Genomic DNA, 17,183 nt, shown 5'->3' on the forward strand with positions numbered 1-17,183 from the left:
TTGTGCTTTTTTCAATTTCATGTTTATTTTCCGAGCCATCACCAACAACATGTGTGATTGAAAAAGGTGATAGGACAGTTACATTGTTAGTCAAAGATAACAGGTGAGTAGGAAACCTAAAGGTTACATTGGTAATCACATGACACTAGAAACAACAGAGGAAAAAGCATCCAGTACAATGGGTAGAAAAGTTGATATGGAAAACAAACCACCTAAGAATCCAAAACCCAAACCCCAGAGAATTCATGAAAAGTCACTGAATAGTCATACAAGATCAGAAGAAGGCTCTATAATAGTAAACACAACCAGAGAGAACTACTGACACATGCAATAGATGTCAGTCAAAATCCATATATTAATAAGCACTTACGACATGCTAGGATCTGCACTAAGCACTGGGCATACAAAGAAAGGCACAAAGCAGCCACTGCTGTCCAAGAGCTCATGGTCAAATGCGAGAAACACTATCTTACACATACAGACACTCACACTTCCCTTTTACTGACCACACTCTGTCCATGTCTTTCTACTACTTGGTTTCTAACAACCTGGTAGTTAAAAAAAAATGCATTTCCAACTTACCTGAGCTAAGAACCTATACACATAAACAGGCTTATTTTGTCCAAAGCGATAAACTCTGAATATGCTCTGAATGTCATAGGATGGATTCCAAGAGGCATCAAAGATGATCACTCGATTAGCAGCCACTAGATTAATTCCAAGAGATCCTGCTTTGGTAGAAATGATAAACAATCGACCTCTAGAGAAACAAATACAGACAAAGGCGTTTTAGTCATTTCTTTGGTAAGATTATTACTTATGAGATGAAGTTTTGTTGTAGCACAGTCTTTTAAAAGATCAGAAGCTCTGGAAATTTCATTTATCATTTTTTGAAGCATGCTAAATCTAAAAAGGAGATACTGTAGTATAGTAATGTTTTGGGTAGGAAGAGGCTTACACTTGGTAAATAAAGTACATTCTAGCTTATGGACAGAGATAAGGCATTTTTCATTGGTTTTAAGATTTTATCTGGTAATTTCCTTGCATAGTTTCAGAATATTTCAATCATAACCCAAATTACATATATTTTGCCTGGAGTAGTTTAACTTAAGAAAAAAAATAATAGCACATAGTGCATGTGATTATTTCAAATAACACCTGGAAAACTGATAAAATGATATCTTTAAATGATTAAACGAATTACTGAAATGTATAAACACCATTTAATTATGGACTTAGGTCAAACAATTGCACAAAAATGCATACTGAGAAGGTACTGTAACACACAGTGGGTGACTTAATAGGGAAGCTTTGTGGTATTCTCACCCATTTCCCTCTACCTCAAATTCTCTGAAAACTAAACTATTGATTAGAATAGGAGGCCCCCAAGTTTCAGGAAGTTGTAGCTATTCAAGAAAAGAGAATAACAGCCACAGCGGTCAAGGTTGAAGACCGTAAGACCTTAAATTTCTTTTTTTGTTTGTTTTTTTACTTTTTAGAGGGCATTTGGGGTTAAGCAACTTGCCCAAGGTCACATGGCTAGTTTTTGTGTTAAGTGTCTGAGGCTGGATTTTGAACTCAGGTCCTCCTGACTCCAGAGCTGGTGCTCTATTTCACTGCGCCACCTAGCCGCCCCAAGAACTTAATTTCTAAAGCAGTGAATATGGGAATTACTCAATGTAGACACTGAGGAAAAGGAAAAGAATAATATATTCAAACTTGTTTAGATACTATTCATAGATAGGATGAAATTCTGCCTTAGATCAAGTTTTTCCCATCCTCACAATTAGGAATTTGAATTCAGATGACTTTTATGACTGGATAGAAAAATGTGGAAAATGTCATATATACTTTGGAGAAATTGCTGTTACAGTTTTTAAGGGAACTTTAAATCTTTCCCCTCAAGCTCTTCCTAAATTCCCCATGATTTCCAAGGGTATCACCATCCCCAAAACCATTAAGACTCATAACCTAGATGGCAACTCCTCACATTCTCACCTTCCTATTGCCAATCTGTTGCTAACTCCTGTTGATTCTATCTTTATCTTTTGGATTCTACCTATCTTTTAGATGTTCTCCCTTCTCTCTTCTGATACTTCAACTATGAAAGGATATGTCTTCATCACCTCAGGCTTAGACTACTGCAAACGCCTGATGACTGGTTTCCCTGCCTAAGTCTCTCTGCTCACTCTGATCCATGCTCCACTCAGTTATCAAAGTGACCTTCCCAGATCATGTCATGCCCCTACTCAATAAGTGAAGGTGGCTTCCTATGACCTCCAGGATCAAACAGAAAATCTTGTTTGGTATTTCAATCATTTTATAACTTGTTCTTCCCTCTCTTTCCAGTCATCTTATATCTTGATAATTATCAACAGTAACACAAGCCTCCTTGCTATTCCTCCTATAAAATACTTCACCTTCTGACTCTTAATCATTTTTACTGGCTGTCCTCCCTGCCTAGAATTCAATCACATTTCATCTCTACCCCTGGCATTGCTGAAATGCTATTTAAAGTCCCACCTATGACAAGAAGCTTTTTCCTGATCTGCCTTAAATGCTAGTATCTTCTCTCTGATTATTACTGTAAATTTATCTTGTCTGATCATCTTTGCATATTGTCTCCCATTAGACTGTGAGCTCCTGAGAACAGGGACTGTCTTCTGCCTTTCTTTGTATCCCCAGTGCTTAACACAGTGCCTGGCACACAGTAGGAACTTAACAAATGCTTGCTGACTGACTACTTAAATCATCTGTCTTTATATTTCCAATTTTTGAAGAAAATTATTCTTATAGTGCCTTTGCAATTAATTGCCCTAGTGAATACATGATTGACTCTAGTCCTCAATTTAAAATGACCTCACTTTTTCAGCTAAAATAGTAATCTTACATTCATATAGTATTTTGTAAACCTTAAAGCATTATATTAAATGATTTAGATTTTGAATAGTCAGAATAAAGTTAGTGTATCTATAGTAGGTGCAGTGACTATAGCAAAAGTATGAATAAAATATAACAATTAAAAAATGATCAACAATGGGATCATCATAAAGAAAAAATATATATCCAGTGGTAAAGTATATAATCACAGAGCTAGTAAAAACTACTCCAGCTTGGCTATTTTAAAATACATATGCTACAGCATAAACTCTAACCCAAAGACCCTTCTTGAGAGCTATCTAAAATTTCTCTTGTTGCAATGTATTTTTATTTTCATGCAGATTCTTTCTTATGGTGATGAAAAACATGTTCAGTATACATATTCTAATACCCACTTCAGATCCTCAAAGAAATGAAGTCTTCTTACCTTTTCTGTAAATGAAACAACCCAATTTCTATTAACCTTCTCAAAGGGTCTATTTCCTAACCCTTTAATCATTTTCTGTTGATCTACTTTCTTTTTAAAAAAAATTTAATACTTTATTTTTCTCTGGAAAAACAATATTAAACATTAATTTAAAAAATTTTTTGAGTTATAATCTCTCTCCCTCTCTTCTACTCTACCCTTCTCACTGAGAAGGCAAGCAATTTGATATAGGTTATACACGTGTAGTTCATGCAAAACATTTCCACATTAGTCATGTTGTGAAAGGAAACACAGACAAAAAAACCCAAGAAAAATAAAGAAAGTAAAGGAAAAAGTATGCTTCGATCTGCATTCAGGCTCCATTAGTTCTGGATGATGTATCTGGAGGTGGATAGCATTTTTCACCAAAAGTCCTTCAGAATTGTCTTGAATCAATGTATTGCTGAAGCTAAGTCATTTGCAGTTGATCATTGTTGCGTACAAAGTTCTGGTTCTGTTTACTTTACTTTGCATTAGATCATGTAAGTCCAGATTTTTTTCTGACAGCATGTTTATTTCATTTCAAAAGTAACTGTATTCTACTTACTCTGAATAAAGAACACATCTCTAGTAAGTATGTCAGTCTCCTGCAGCTAATAGGAATCTAAGTCGTTCTCCCCAATACACAGAGTACACTACTTCACCAAAATCTCATCATGACTTCTTACCTCACATTTGTCTCATCATTGAACTCTTCAGCCCATTTCTTCCTTGACTGTGCAGTAGTAGAGCCATCCAAACGATAGTAGTCAATATTTCGAAACCACTTTCCCTCCCCTAGTAATTTAACAAATAAGAAAACAAGTGAAACTATGTAGTCATTAGGTTAGCAGTCAGCGTATTTATATGTGTGTATGTATATATACATACACAAACACGCGCGCACACACACACACACACACATACATATACACAAACACAAGAGTTGCTTAAAGGTATATATCTCCTTAATGGTGGCTCATGCAAATTCAACTTCAAATGGGAACAACTCAGACAAATTGGGGGGTAAGGGTGGGACATTTTCTTTACTTACAAAAGAATCCTTCATTTAACTCACTCAACTGATTCTGCTACTTACCACCTGTGGGACCTTGGCTGACTTATTTTACCACTCTGTGGCTCAGCATTCTCATGTGTAAAATGAGGGTGATGGATGGGATTCTAAATCCCAGAATCCTAGGATTCACTGGGATTCCTTAAATAGTGAACTCCCCTAATACATTCACAAAGACTCAATGTACACATGGCTTTACAGGAACATATGCATTCCATAAAGCAAGATTTACTAGGATAGAATATTGAACCTCAACAAAAAAAGTATTATTAACTCTTACAACATTATATTTGCTTTGACTTAAATCTGTATTCCCTTCTCAAGACAGCATTTTCTTCATTAGTGCCAGATGTATTGTATAAGAAAACCAAAGCAATAGAAAATGTTTATTAGCAATATATCACTAATTGATGAGTCTAATTGCTATTTAAATTATTTTGCAGTTGCCACTTAAATTCAACATTTATATAACAAGCATTTATTAATTGCCTACTACATGTACATTGTACTAGGTCCTGGGGATGCCAACACAAAGAAGGAAACAATTCCTACTCTCCAAGAGCTTACATTCTATTGCAGAAACAAGAAGTACACATATAAGTTGATTCAGAATATATGTAGACAGAGAATAAACAGTGAAAAGAGAGACTCTATGAGGTGGAGGAAAGGAGGGAGTGCATATCAGGCATACAGCACAGCCAATGCAAAAACACAGGTGGAGGAGGAGATGGAATGTCATGTGTAAGGAAGAGAGAAGGTCATTCTGGCTGAATCACAGAGTACTGGAGGGGAGTAATTCACAACGAAGCTAGAAAAATAGGTTGGGGTCAGGTTGTAAAGGTCTTTAAAGATTAAACAGAGGGGTTTATATTTTATCAATTTAGGCAAGTTAGGCAACAGGGAACAGTCATGGAAGCTGACTGAGTAGGGAAATGACATGGTCAGATCTGCAATTAAGGAAGATCACTAGCAGCTGTGTGTAGGATGGATTAGAATGGGGAGAGGCCTGAGGCAGTGAGATCCATTAGTGGCTTTTGTCACATTATACTGTATGCCCATTTCCTATTTATTTCTGCTGAACATACTCATGTTTCTTGCTTAATTGCTCAGCGATTCACTTTATCCATTTTTTTTTTTTGTTCAGGTTTTCTTTCTTTTGGGGCAAAAAAGGGAAGGACATGACATGAACTTAACGAACGAAGAATTTGGGCAATTTGAAAGAGGAAGAAAAATGCAGTGGTAGCACATCACAAACTTAAATTAATTTTTTTAATAGAATGTTTATCAACATCACAAAACAAGTATGACTATCTATATGAATGAAATAATGGTGAATGGAAAATACTTATTTTATTTAAATTAATGTTTTTATAAGCATATGCCTGTGATGTTGCACATGGGTATCTGGGGTAATCAAACTCAGTGCCAGCACCTTATAACTTTCAGGAAAGGAATGAATGTGACATTATTAATTTACATTTTATAGGAACGCTTTCAGGAAAAAAACATAATATCTCTTTAAAAATTCTAAGCTATTTTAGTAACCATACATCATCATTCTTCCAACAATTCTTCTGAAGGAAATATATATCCACACACATCCACATATTAAACACACACATACATACATACATACATACTATATATATATATATATATATATATGTATTTCTGAATGGTGTGGATTAATACCTACATCAATCCTACTTTTTATCATCAGAAAGGCAATGATTTTTCTCTCCCTGATATTGATAACAACTAGAGGACCATCTCACAAAGCATACTTTTTGCATGTTCAACAACTGAATCGTCATTGGTTTTAGACAAGTGCTGAGGAACTAAAAGGTACATGTCTACTCTTGGACCAGTCATCCCATTCCTATGCTGCTCTGATATGAGCCCCATACCACAAGCACAATTATAAATTTAGCAAGCATTGGGAATGGCACTGTCCATTACTCCATTTTCCTTAATTCCATCTGCTAATTTTTCTCATCCCTCTAGCAGTCAGAGATAGCTTGCAAATGTCCTCTTTCATCACCTAGTAGTACTGGTAACAGAAGTCTACTTTTCCTGTAGGACCAAGAGCTGACTGAAGAGGAAGGGGAGTGTGTGTGGGTGGGAGGGTTGTGGGAGGGACACAGCAAAATTTCTAAGTGTCTCCAATGATGACATTTAAATTTTTCAGGTACTGAAAAGTAAAGCTTATACTGCTATACTATAGGGAAAACGGCAAATGAATTTTAACTGGGCAAGCATAATGTATCAAATATAGAGTTAAATACTCTAAACTCAATTGGTCCAATGTGCTGCTGGTTCCAAAAAAGCCTTCCAAGTCAGGAAGGAGATTAGAAAACCAAGAGAACACATTCTATTATTTTTATATTAAATGTGATGTGCCTTCAACTACAGTCCTGTATAATCCTTTCTTGCATTCAAGAAATGGATAATGAAAGGTTCTGATGGAGGGATTTAAAAATAAATTTGGGGGGCAGAGGTGCTGCAATGTAAGAACAGGTCAAACAGAATTTGGGGGAAAACAAGAGGAAACACCACTTTACATGATGGGGAATGCATTAACACAAGATGTGGCCAAGAAATAAAAATGTATTTGAAAAGGGTTTGGACAGATTAACTTTACAATGACAGAGCCATAAATAACTACTAATAATAGCTGGGATATGCCTGAAGCATAAAAGATTGACTTCAGGGAGAACAGTTCTGCCCCTCTTCCCTCAACTAGTCAACTGTCCAAAATGGTCTCAAAGGGAAGACATGTCCATGGATGTGAGCCAGTGGGCAGCAACTCAGGGGTTCCTCTTTATTCCTAAGAGTTGGAAGGTCCTAGAAGAGGAACAAGAGGTAGGAGGTAGAAGGGTATGAGAGGAGCTAGATTCATTTAAGAAGGGTTTACAACTCCTCTTTTAATGGTCACTGGTGATTCTCCTAATTTATTAGGCCATTTGATATGTATAGAAAAGCTTTTCCAAATACTGCTGCCCATGGCCTTCATTTTCAGCTGTTCAGAGATGCCAGAACAAAACTTAATTTTCTCAGTGTTTAGCATTCAGTTGGAAGCACTAAAATTAGTGACAGAAATGGTTTGTGCCACATTCTAGAACATCTAAAAGGATAAAATGAAATACCTGATAAGGAAAATATTCCTGGTATACAGTGAGCTTTAAAACTTCAAAGCCTTTAGGAATTCTATGCCAATACCTTAATTAACAAACCCTCAGGGGGTTGGGCAGTGTGGGTAGTTTTCAATCACCTTAGCACAGCTGGCAGGCACAGGCCTGTCACAGGTTAGCTAGGGTCTAGGTCAGGGGTGGGGAACCTGTGGCTTCAAGGCCACATGTGGTCCTTTAGGTCCTTGGGTGCAGCCTTTTGACTGAGTCACAGTTTTACAAAACAAATCCTTTTATTAAGGGGATTTATTCTGTGAAGTTTGGAATCAGTCAAAGGGTCACACTTGAGAACCTAGAGGGTCACATGTGACCCTCTTGAGGCCCCATGTTCCCCACCCTTGGTCTAGGTCTAACTGAAGGAAGGGTGAGATTCCTAAGGATCTCATGGTCTGGTCAGCTGGGAGGCAAGAAAGAAGTACCACATCAATCGAGACAGTGTGGCCAGCTGGGGGAGTGGGAAGAAAGACAGGAACATCCCTGACAAAGGTCAGAAGAGATTCCACATCCTGGAACAAGTACAGGCCTGAAAGCAAGTTCTTAGAAGTGAAGTGTCCATATAAATAGAGAGTGGCTGTGCTTTCCCTTCTCAATTAACTTAGAAAACCCTCAAAGCTCTAAATCCAATCAAACTTGATCAGCTTAAAAAACCTTCAGATTTCAAAGTGAGATTCTCAAACTGTCCTGTCCATTTTCCCTAATTTTCTTTCAAGTAAAGATCTATGAACCCTCCCACCCCTTGCATTTGAAACTGAACTTTGAACTATTTTTAAAAAATTATCTCTAACACTATTCCTAAATTCCCACAAAACCAAACTAACCCTATAATGACTAAATGACATTTGAAAAAAAAAACCTTTTGGAGTTTTCAAAGCATGATTAAAAAGATTTTATACCTTTTAATGATGATGATGATATCTAGCAATCCTACAGCACTTTAAAGTTTGCAAAGTGCTTTGCAATTATTGTCTCATTTTATTTTCATAACTCTGGGAGGTAGATGCTAATATTATCTCCACCTTACAGATGAGGAAACTGAGGCAAACATAGGTTAAGTGACTTGCCCAGGGTCACACAGCTAGCAAGTGTCTAATTCAGAGTTGGAACTTCCTGATTATTCACTTAATGGCCCCTTAAGTCAAAGTAATGCTAGGACATGTGGGTAGCATTTCAAAAACTATATAGCTTTCATAGTCTTCGATGATGGGCACTTCAAGCACGTTTCCAACAAAGTCATGCGTCAAGTTTAGCATGAAAGGTAATTTCCTCAAGCTGTCTGTTTAATCTTTAGGCATTATGCATCACTAACTGGAATTATCTAACTGATCTTTATAGTCTACATTTTTCCAGTTACTGTAATTGCAGACACTTCCAAATGGTCATGCTTAAGTAAATGTTTGAAAGAGAATTTTTAAAAATCAAGGTCTTAATCACGTGGCACTTAAAATTCATAAGAATCGTTTGAGTTTAATTAGGCTATGGTTCCTTTTTGCTAGAAGAAGCAAAAAATTACTCTTTAACTAACTCAATTTTTTCCCCCCTAGAGGTCAAGGTTTATTTATACAAAACAAACTCTACTGTGTCATCAAAGAAAACCTACGTAGTTCTTAGATGAAGTAGCAAAGCTCGTTGTGATGAATTACTTACTATTCACTCATATAAAATATAATCTCCAAACCACTGTTACATAGTAGAATTTAAATCAATTAAAGACCAGAATGAACACCAATAAAGTACAAAACACACACACACAATCATTGTCATTGGTCTGAATATTTTTTCAAACTATTTTTATACCCTTTCATCTTTCTGCAATATTCAACCAAAAAAATTTTTTAAAGCACCTACTATGCATAAGATACGGTGCTAGGTACTGGGAATTCAAAGATAAAAAGCCAACTGCTCTCAAGGATCTTATGTTCTATGGGGGAAATACAGTATGGACACAAAGCAGCAAATTTAAGATAAGGTGAAGTGGGAGACAAGCCTTAGCACTTTGGGGAGAGGAGAGAAATCAGTGAAGGGTTCAAAGAAGAGTTGTGCCATGAAGATAAGGATTCAGAAGGTAAAGATGAGGAGAGGGCGCATTCCAGGAACATGGGGCTATTTGGGTAGATATATACATTATGGATCTCTTTGGAAAACTTGAATTTACAATGTATAAATCCCAAAAAAGAGAGAAAACAATAAGGACCCAGAAATCCTCAACTCCTTCCCTTCTGAACTTTCACCAGAAGAGGCCTGAGCTCCTTCTTGGAATCTCGGGCAGCTCATCATTCCTCCTGCCACTGTTAGCTGACATCACTATGGGGAGAGTGATCTCCTCCTTTCTAAATGGACCAAAGTGTGAGAAAACACCTTTTCCAGTCAGTTCAGGGAAGAAAGGATTGAAATTTCTCAAAGTGAGCTTTGCTATGAAACTAAAAGAAATACAAAGGAAAAAAAAACCAAATAGAAGGAAACAAATGTACTCAATATGAGATTATATGCTAACTTAATTATCACCTAACTCTTGATCTTCCTGGCTGGCAAAACATGTGCCTATAGACCTAGTGTCCCTTTCTCCATCTCAACCTTATGTGGGGTGGATAGCAGGAAGGGAGGCTAGACAGTTACTTGGAGTTCTTGGTCTGAGGAAGATTTGTAATCAGACCGTCAATTTCGAGGGGATTCTTGGTCCTTTCCAGAACCTGTTTCCTAGTCCTAATCACCATGTGAGATCCTTGGCTCCTTCCACTAGTCTGTAAGTCATATTATGGCTCTTGACAATATGAATAATGAAGGTACAGTACAGTACATCATTATCTGACTCTCTAAAGATGTCTATTATGAACTCCTGGAAGTATATCTGGTTCTAAACTCCAAACTCTGGCTCCCAAACCCAGACCCATTTTTCTTTCTAGTTTGGTTTGCCCACATACGCTGACTAGATAGCTTAAGTCTGATTGCAGCTAGTAGTAAAGCTGAGTTTCTTCACCATGATTCTAAACTGATAGCTGGGTCAAACATCACCAAGGTTTCTATGACAGGTGCCATTTACCCCCACAGCCTGTCTATATCACAGCTATATCATTTAACACTTATTAAGTGCCTACTGTGAACAATGCATTATGAAAAGAATTAAAAAAAAAACTGGCTCCAGTCCACTGCTCTAGACTTCTTAGAACTCTTTCACAGACTCTATTCTCCATCCAAAAGGCACTTTTCACTGGCTTCCACACACATTCCAATGTCTACCCAATGTACAAACAAACGTTTCCCTGGTCAAATTCCTAGAACTATCCCAATACTTCACGTCCTCATTAATGATTGCCTCCAGGGGAATGGTCTTCCAGGACCCTCTCTCTACAGTTTGACAATATCCAAAATATTTTAAGCACACAGAGAAAAAAAAAGAGATGGTATCCACCTAGGAAGGGAGTTGTTCCCTCACACAATATACGGCACATAAAAAAGTTCAGTGATTTGTAAGTTATAGGAAAAAAACCCATTACATTCAGTTGCTACATAAAATTTTGCTTTCACAAAACTTAAAATGGACCACTACAGACAAAAATAGGAGAAATGAAAGTGAGGAGATAATCTTCTCTTTTGATTACATAATTTAAATAAGAAAAGCGATCAAAAAGTAGGGTGTCACCATTTCCTGCAATGGCATGTGACAAACAGCTTTCTACCTACACACTGAAATGTGACAATTGTGCAAAAGCATTAGCTAATATATTACTTTGTACATTATACCTTTTATGTACCTTCATATTACTTCAAAAAGTTCAACTCAATTGTCATGACATTACTGTAAATCCGTAGATTAAATAATGTGGTAGGATCATTAAAAAGTCATACCTTTGCAGCTCAATAATCCTATTACTTGTAAAGATACCCTAAATGTATCTGTCCAAAGAAAATGTAATCTGTCCAAAACTCATACATGTGTATAAATATATACAAAGAAGTGGTATTTGTAATCACAGAGGATTGGAAACAGAATGAATATCCAACAGTCAGGAGAATGGCTGAATAAAATGGTTATAAGCATAATGGAACACTGCAGTGCCATTACGAATGATAAATGAGGGATATTTAGGAAAATTTATGTGACATGTTAAGTAAAGAAAGCAGAAAGAGGCATCATGAACACAATGATTTTAACTATATAAAGAAATATACACACCAATACAGAAAAGAATCAAGATTAGTACGACATAAATAAGGGGCAATGCCAAATGCAGCAAATTTCATTAGGGTCAGTAAATTCCTCCCTTAACCCCAGAAATGTTTATTTTAAGGCAAATACTAATCAGATACTATCAAAGAGGACACTATTTTTATTTGTCAAACTAAAGAAACCAAAACTTAATTAAAAACTAAACGCTAAACACTACTTAAAAAATGAAATACAAAATATAAAAATTTTTTGAGACATTAAGGTATGGCTGGGCTGATAAGGAATAATCTGTTACATACGAATTGAACACAGAAATTTATTTTAATGTGTTAATAGCTTTAAATGCACGTTTATTGGGTTTTGTTGTTGCATAAAGTACAGAATACTTTTTTAAAATGATATGCAAGCAGGGAAAAATGAGAACTAATCCAATAGAAAAAAATCTGAGTGACCACATTAAAGTCACATGCTAGGAAATAAAAGCTAATTGTTTTTTAGCTATCTTATTTTGAAAGGGAGCACAGCTAGTCCAGGAGTAGGCAAAATAAAGCACCTGAGGCAACTGTTGCCGATAGTACCCAGCGGTCCTTGGTTCTATTTGCCTCGCTCCTTTCTCCATTTTGCTCCTGCCTGTGTCTTATGCTTGCCACCATAATCAGCAAGGATTGCATAGCCTTGGGGGTGAGCAGCACTTGGGGCCTCAAGCTTGCTGACACCCAATCTTGTATACAGCAAATCAACAAATAACATCACTGCTCAGCCCCAACCTCCACTTATAGTCCATCTATTTCACCTGCTTAGGAAGCAAGATTTCACCTACGTTTACAAGGATTATTGTGACACAAATGATAAAAGGCACTACTAAAACAGTCATTCCTTATAAAAACTGGCTATATTAATATAAAAGCTGGCCAAAGTCAGTGATGAGTCATTTTTAAATAGGCCAAAATGAATTCAAACAGTGTAAATCAGACATGTCAAAACACACAGCCTGCAATACTCCTGAGTTCTGCCCCAATCAGATTAAAATACAGTTGGGAAATATTTAACAAAATAAAAATACAACAGAACATAGATAATGTTACTATGTGGTTTTCCAAGTCAATATGTGCCAGGAGGCATCCTTACGTATGGATTCGTGGTCCCCCTTTCTATTTTAGGTTTGAAAAACTGTTGTAAATAGTACCACGGAAATACCCCAAGACAGGCAAGATCCCAGAAGAACAGTCTCTCTAATAGGATTCCTTTGGCTAAAACAAATGTTATCAGTTGGTTCTAGGAAATAAGTGCCATCACTGTTATCCATATAGTAAAAGTATTTCCGATCCAAATCCCACTGAGAGGGAGTCTGTCTCTCCCCCACTGTAGCAATTACAGTACATATTCCTAGTGCTCAAGTATTTATACTCAGCCAAAGTTTTAAATTTTCAAATAGGAAAATCAAGTAAATATCTGTAACATTCTGAGGTATTCTAGTAAATTGTGTCATTATCTTCAAATTATCATTTAAGCCAAGAGGATACTCTGAAGAAGAAGTTATTACTGGGGAATGAGATAACTAAAATAATCATTGGGCATGAACGTCTGAACTCCATCAAAAACAAAACAACAGGCATCCAATGATCCCACTCCGAATTTAAAATATAGAAAAACTAACTCACCTTTATAAATAAGAGGCTTATCTTTATCATCTGATTTCTCCCTACTAGCCAATTCAAGAAAATCTTCAATCAAGTCCAATGATATGAGAGATTGGCTAAAAACGAGACTAAAAAATATAAAGAGATATAAATGCTTCCTACTAAAATTACTAATATTTAAAATGACAAACACAGAAGAAAATAACCATGTCATTCAATTCCAAACATGCCTGCAAAGCTCTGGACTTTCTATCCCATTCATAATGTTTCAGAGAGCACGGGGGAGGTGTTTGAGTTTTGTCTGGCATACAACAATTTCACAGGAAGGGTATATTCTACTTGTTTATAGTCCCAATTAAGCAAAGGAGTAAGTATACTACCAGTTGGCAAAACATGACATGCATATTTGGCTTGTGGCTCTAGGAGTCACCAGGCCTGGGGAGCTATACTACACAAAGGGTTGTATACAGTTGCAGAAACAGCTTTATAACTTTTCAAGACTGACAATAAATTTTGAGGCAACTACTAGAGCTGTGCTCATAACTCTTGACCTCTTAATCATTTAATCCAGAACCACAGAGCCTTAATTCAGTGTAGTTCAACAAGTATTATGGAGTTATCTACCATGTACCCTGGGCAACACGCTAGGTGCTATGGAGAAATATACAAAGTTGATGTTCCAGACTTCAAGGAGCCAGACAATTTTATAAAAATGTTTAGTTGCTTGACTGAAGAGGATCTGGAATTTAAGCTGATATCTTGGAAAAGGCCTGATTCTAATCAGGCAGAGAGCCAAGCTAGCTCTGGGGAGCAAACAAGGTCAAATAAGCCTTGCTGTTTAAGAGGTGAGTGAGGCTCAATGAAGGGGCCGGCAAGTGGGTTCAAGTGGGGCAGGAAGTGGTGGCTGATGAACTGTTATCCTCTGTCACCTTCTCCATTTACAGGCGGGAAAGGACAATACTGTTGTTGTTAAATCTGTTCTGTTGTTGTTTTCTAATAATGACTACAGGAAGACAAAGAAGTAGTGGCTATCTAATTGGCACACTGAACTAGATAAAAGAATCAAAATAAAAAATGGTCTCAATAGGCTAGAGAATACTGGTTGAAACCAACGAAATGTTGAAGTCCTACAGCTAAGTTAAAACAAACTGGAGATGAGGAGGAAGAGGGCATTCTAGTTTGACAGCAATTCTTGGGAAAAGTCCTTGATGCTTTAGTTGATCACAACTTCAGAATGAGCAAAAAGTGTAGTGTGTGTGTGTGTGTGTGTGTGTGTGTGTGTGTGCGCATGTGTGTGTATGTGTGCGCATGTGCGTGTGCGTGTGCATGTGTGTATAACTCTCATACTGCATCATGAGAAACAACAGTGTTGGTTAGAAAATAACCAGAATACTGTTTAACCTGAGAAGAACACTTTGAGAGGATCATTGACGAACCAGAGAAGGCAAGAGGTCTGGAATCCAGATTATATAAGAAACAGATGATGGGACTGAGGACATTTACTGCAGGAAAAGAATAAGGGAAAATGAGGGGTCCTGACCACATGATGACTGAGATCCCTTCCAAATTTAAGATACTAATGAGTCTATTAAATAACTGAAAGACTGGGAAGTGGAAGAGTAAACAGTGTTGCATTGCTTCAGAGGGCAAAACTAGAACCACCAAGTGGGAGGTTACAGGAGGCAGGTTTAGGGGTCAATATAAGGAACTTCCTTTCAATCCGGTTCCCCAACAATGAAATGAGATGCCTGGTGAAGCAAGTGAAATTGCATCAATGGAAGCAGTCGAGCAAAGGTTGAAGGACTCTCAGGGATGTTGGAGAAAGATTCCTTTATTAGGTAGGAAGCTAAATCAGACAACCCCTCCAGTTTCTTTCAATCATAAGTCTAACAATTTGAATGGGATGTATGGCACCCAAGTAAAAAAGAAAAAAAGGTGACAAACCCTGAAGTAAGTACAGGAAAGACAAGAGAGAAAGAGTGAATATAATATGTATTTTGATCCTTCACGATGCCCAAGGTGGTGAGGGAGGCTTTGAAGCATCTTCTGAAGAAATCCACAGAGCTCTTTCAAGTTGTAAGCACAGACCAGAAGAAAGGTATGGAAAAGGAGAAACCCGGCCTACTTGTCTCTGAGCTACAGCAGGGACAAAACAGAGCTATGGCTGCCACACAGAGAAAAAGTGAACAGCTCGAGAAAATCCACAGGGCTGTCCCTACCTCACATTAAGAGAAGATTTCACCACCGTTTTAAATGCAATTTGTCTTATGTGTCACCTTCCAAGACGTAAGAAGTAAAAGAAGAGTAAAATAAACTGTGATATCAGGTGGCAAGCTTATGCAAACATCTCTTTATAAAAATCACTTTAGGGCAGAACTTACACTTTGTCCCCAAGCTCCTCTGCCATGCGCAGGATTTCAAAGAGAAGCACCATTTTGCCTGAATGCTCCAGAACCTCAGCATCAGCATCGGTCACAAAGTCTTTGTACCAGTCTGGAGCTGGGCTGCCTGGGTTGGAAGAGGAAGCTTTACCTGAAGAAAGAGAGGGACTTCATTCAGTTTGGTCATTGCAATGCATTTGCTGCTTCCTTTTAATGTCAATTCCTTTAGATAGGCAGACCAAAGGACTTAGCCATCAACAGTGAGATCTGATGGGATTACAAAATGCTTTGAAAACTGATACCTCATGATGAAAAATTTTAGCCACCTTTTCCCTAAAACAAATTTAACTTTGCAATACGAAAACCACAAGAGGAAAAGAAAAGTACAGATTAAAGCTAAAGTTCACAAGGTTCAATGAAGCAAGGAGTTGACAGTCTGTTGCCTTTATTAAAAAGTGAGACAGGAAATTAAAGAAAACATTTACAATTCGCTTTATTCAATTTTAAGGAATAAATTAAATAACTTCTAGAACACATTATGAGAAAAGGAACCACACAGTCACCCCAAAAAGCCAACATGTCTTCCCCAAGAACAGTCTGTGCCAGACTAACCTCCTTTGCTTATTTTGAAGAAGTCACCAGATAGGAATGTTAGTTTATTTAGACTACAGTGGAAAGCACGACAGATTTGGAGTCAAAAGACCTGGGTCTGAATCCTGCCTGGTCACTTACTGCCTACGTCACCCTGAGCAAGTCACTTAACTGCCTTAGGCTTCTGTTCTTCATCTGTGAAGAGAAGATGGCTGGACTAGATAACCTCTAAAGCCACTTAAAGATCAAACTCCATTATACCATGATTTAATAAAGTCTCTTTCCTATCCTGAAAGATAAGGTATGGTCTGGGTGGATTCAGAACTTGGTGAATGATCTGACCACAGCCCAATATGAGCTTGACAAGAGAAAGTGAGGAATGGTAGGAAGATTTGGGCTTGGAATCAAAAGGATCTGGTTCAAAACCCAAATTTAATAATGTACTGGCTGTGTGACCTGACCCCTGGCAAATCATGTGACCCAGGCAACTTCCTAAGACTTATTTAAGTCTTTTGGTGGATTACCAAGTAAGAATAAACATTTATATAGCATAGTGCATGGCACATAGTAGGTGCTAAGTGTTCTTTTAAAAACACAGTACTTCATTTGAGCCTCACAATGACCCTGGGTTGCTCTTCAGTCATGTCTGACTCTTTGTGCCTTGTATGGGGTTTTCTTGGCAAAGATACTGGAATGGTTTGCCATTTCCTTCTACAGTAAATTAAGACAAGTGGAGGTGAAGTGACTTGCCCAGAGTCACAAGCTAGTAAGTGTCTTGAGGCCAGATTTGAACTCAGGTCTTCCTGACTCCAGGGCCA

General features: G+C 37.4%; 1 protein-coding gene across 13 annotated transcripts in view; it reads right to left on the reverse strand.

Annotated features, from left to right (window-relative positions):
- The window catches only part of ATRX (ATRX chromatin remodeler), a 208,142-nt gene that overhangs the window by 37,684 nt on the left and 153,275 nt on the right, over window positions 1-17,183 (reverse strand). For all 13 annotated transcript variants that reach the window (XM_069062495.1, XM_069062488.1, XM_069062493.1 and 10 more), the window contains 4 exons: window positions 15,775-15,925; window positions 13,415-13,521; window positions 4,015-4,123; window positions 583-760 (listed from right to left, as the gene is read on the reverse strand). In XM_069062495.1, coding sequence (XP_068918596.1) covers window positions 583-760; window positions 4,015-4,123; window positions 13,415-13,521; window positions 15,775-15,925 — 545 coding nt within the window. The remainder of the gene's footprint in view (window positions 1-582; window positions 761-4,014; window positions 4,124-13,414; window positions 13,522-15,774; window positions 15,926-17,183) is intronic.

This window comes from Petaurus breviceps, unplaced genomic scaffold (assembly GCF_028583685.1).
Source record: "Petaurus breviceps papuanus isolate PSGF00001 unplaced genomic scaffold, PetGlider_PUasm1.0 90459, whole genome shotgun sequence".
Classification (NCBI taxonomy): Eukaryota; Metazoa; Chordata; class Mammalia; order Diprotodontia; family Petauridae; genus Petaurus; species Petaurus breviceps.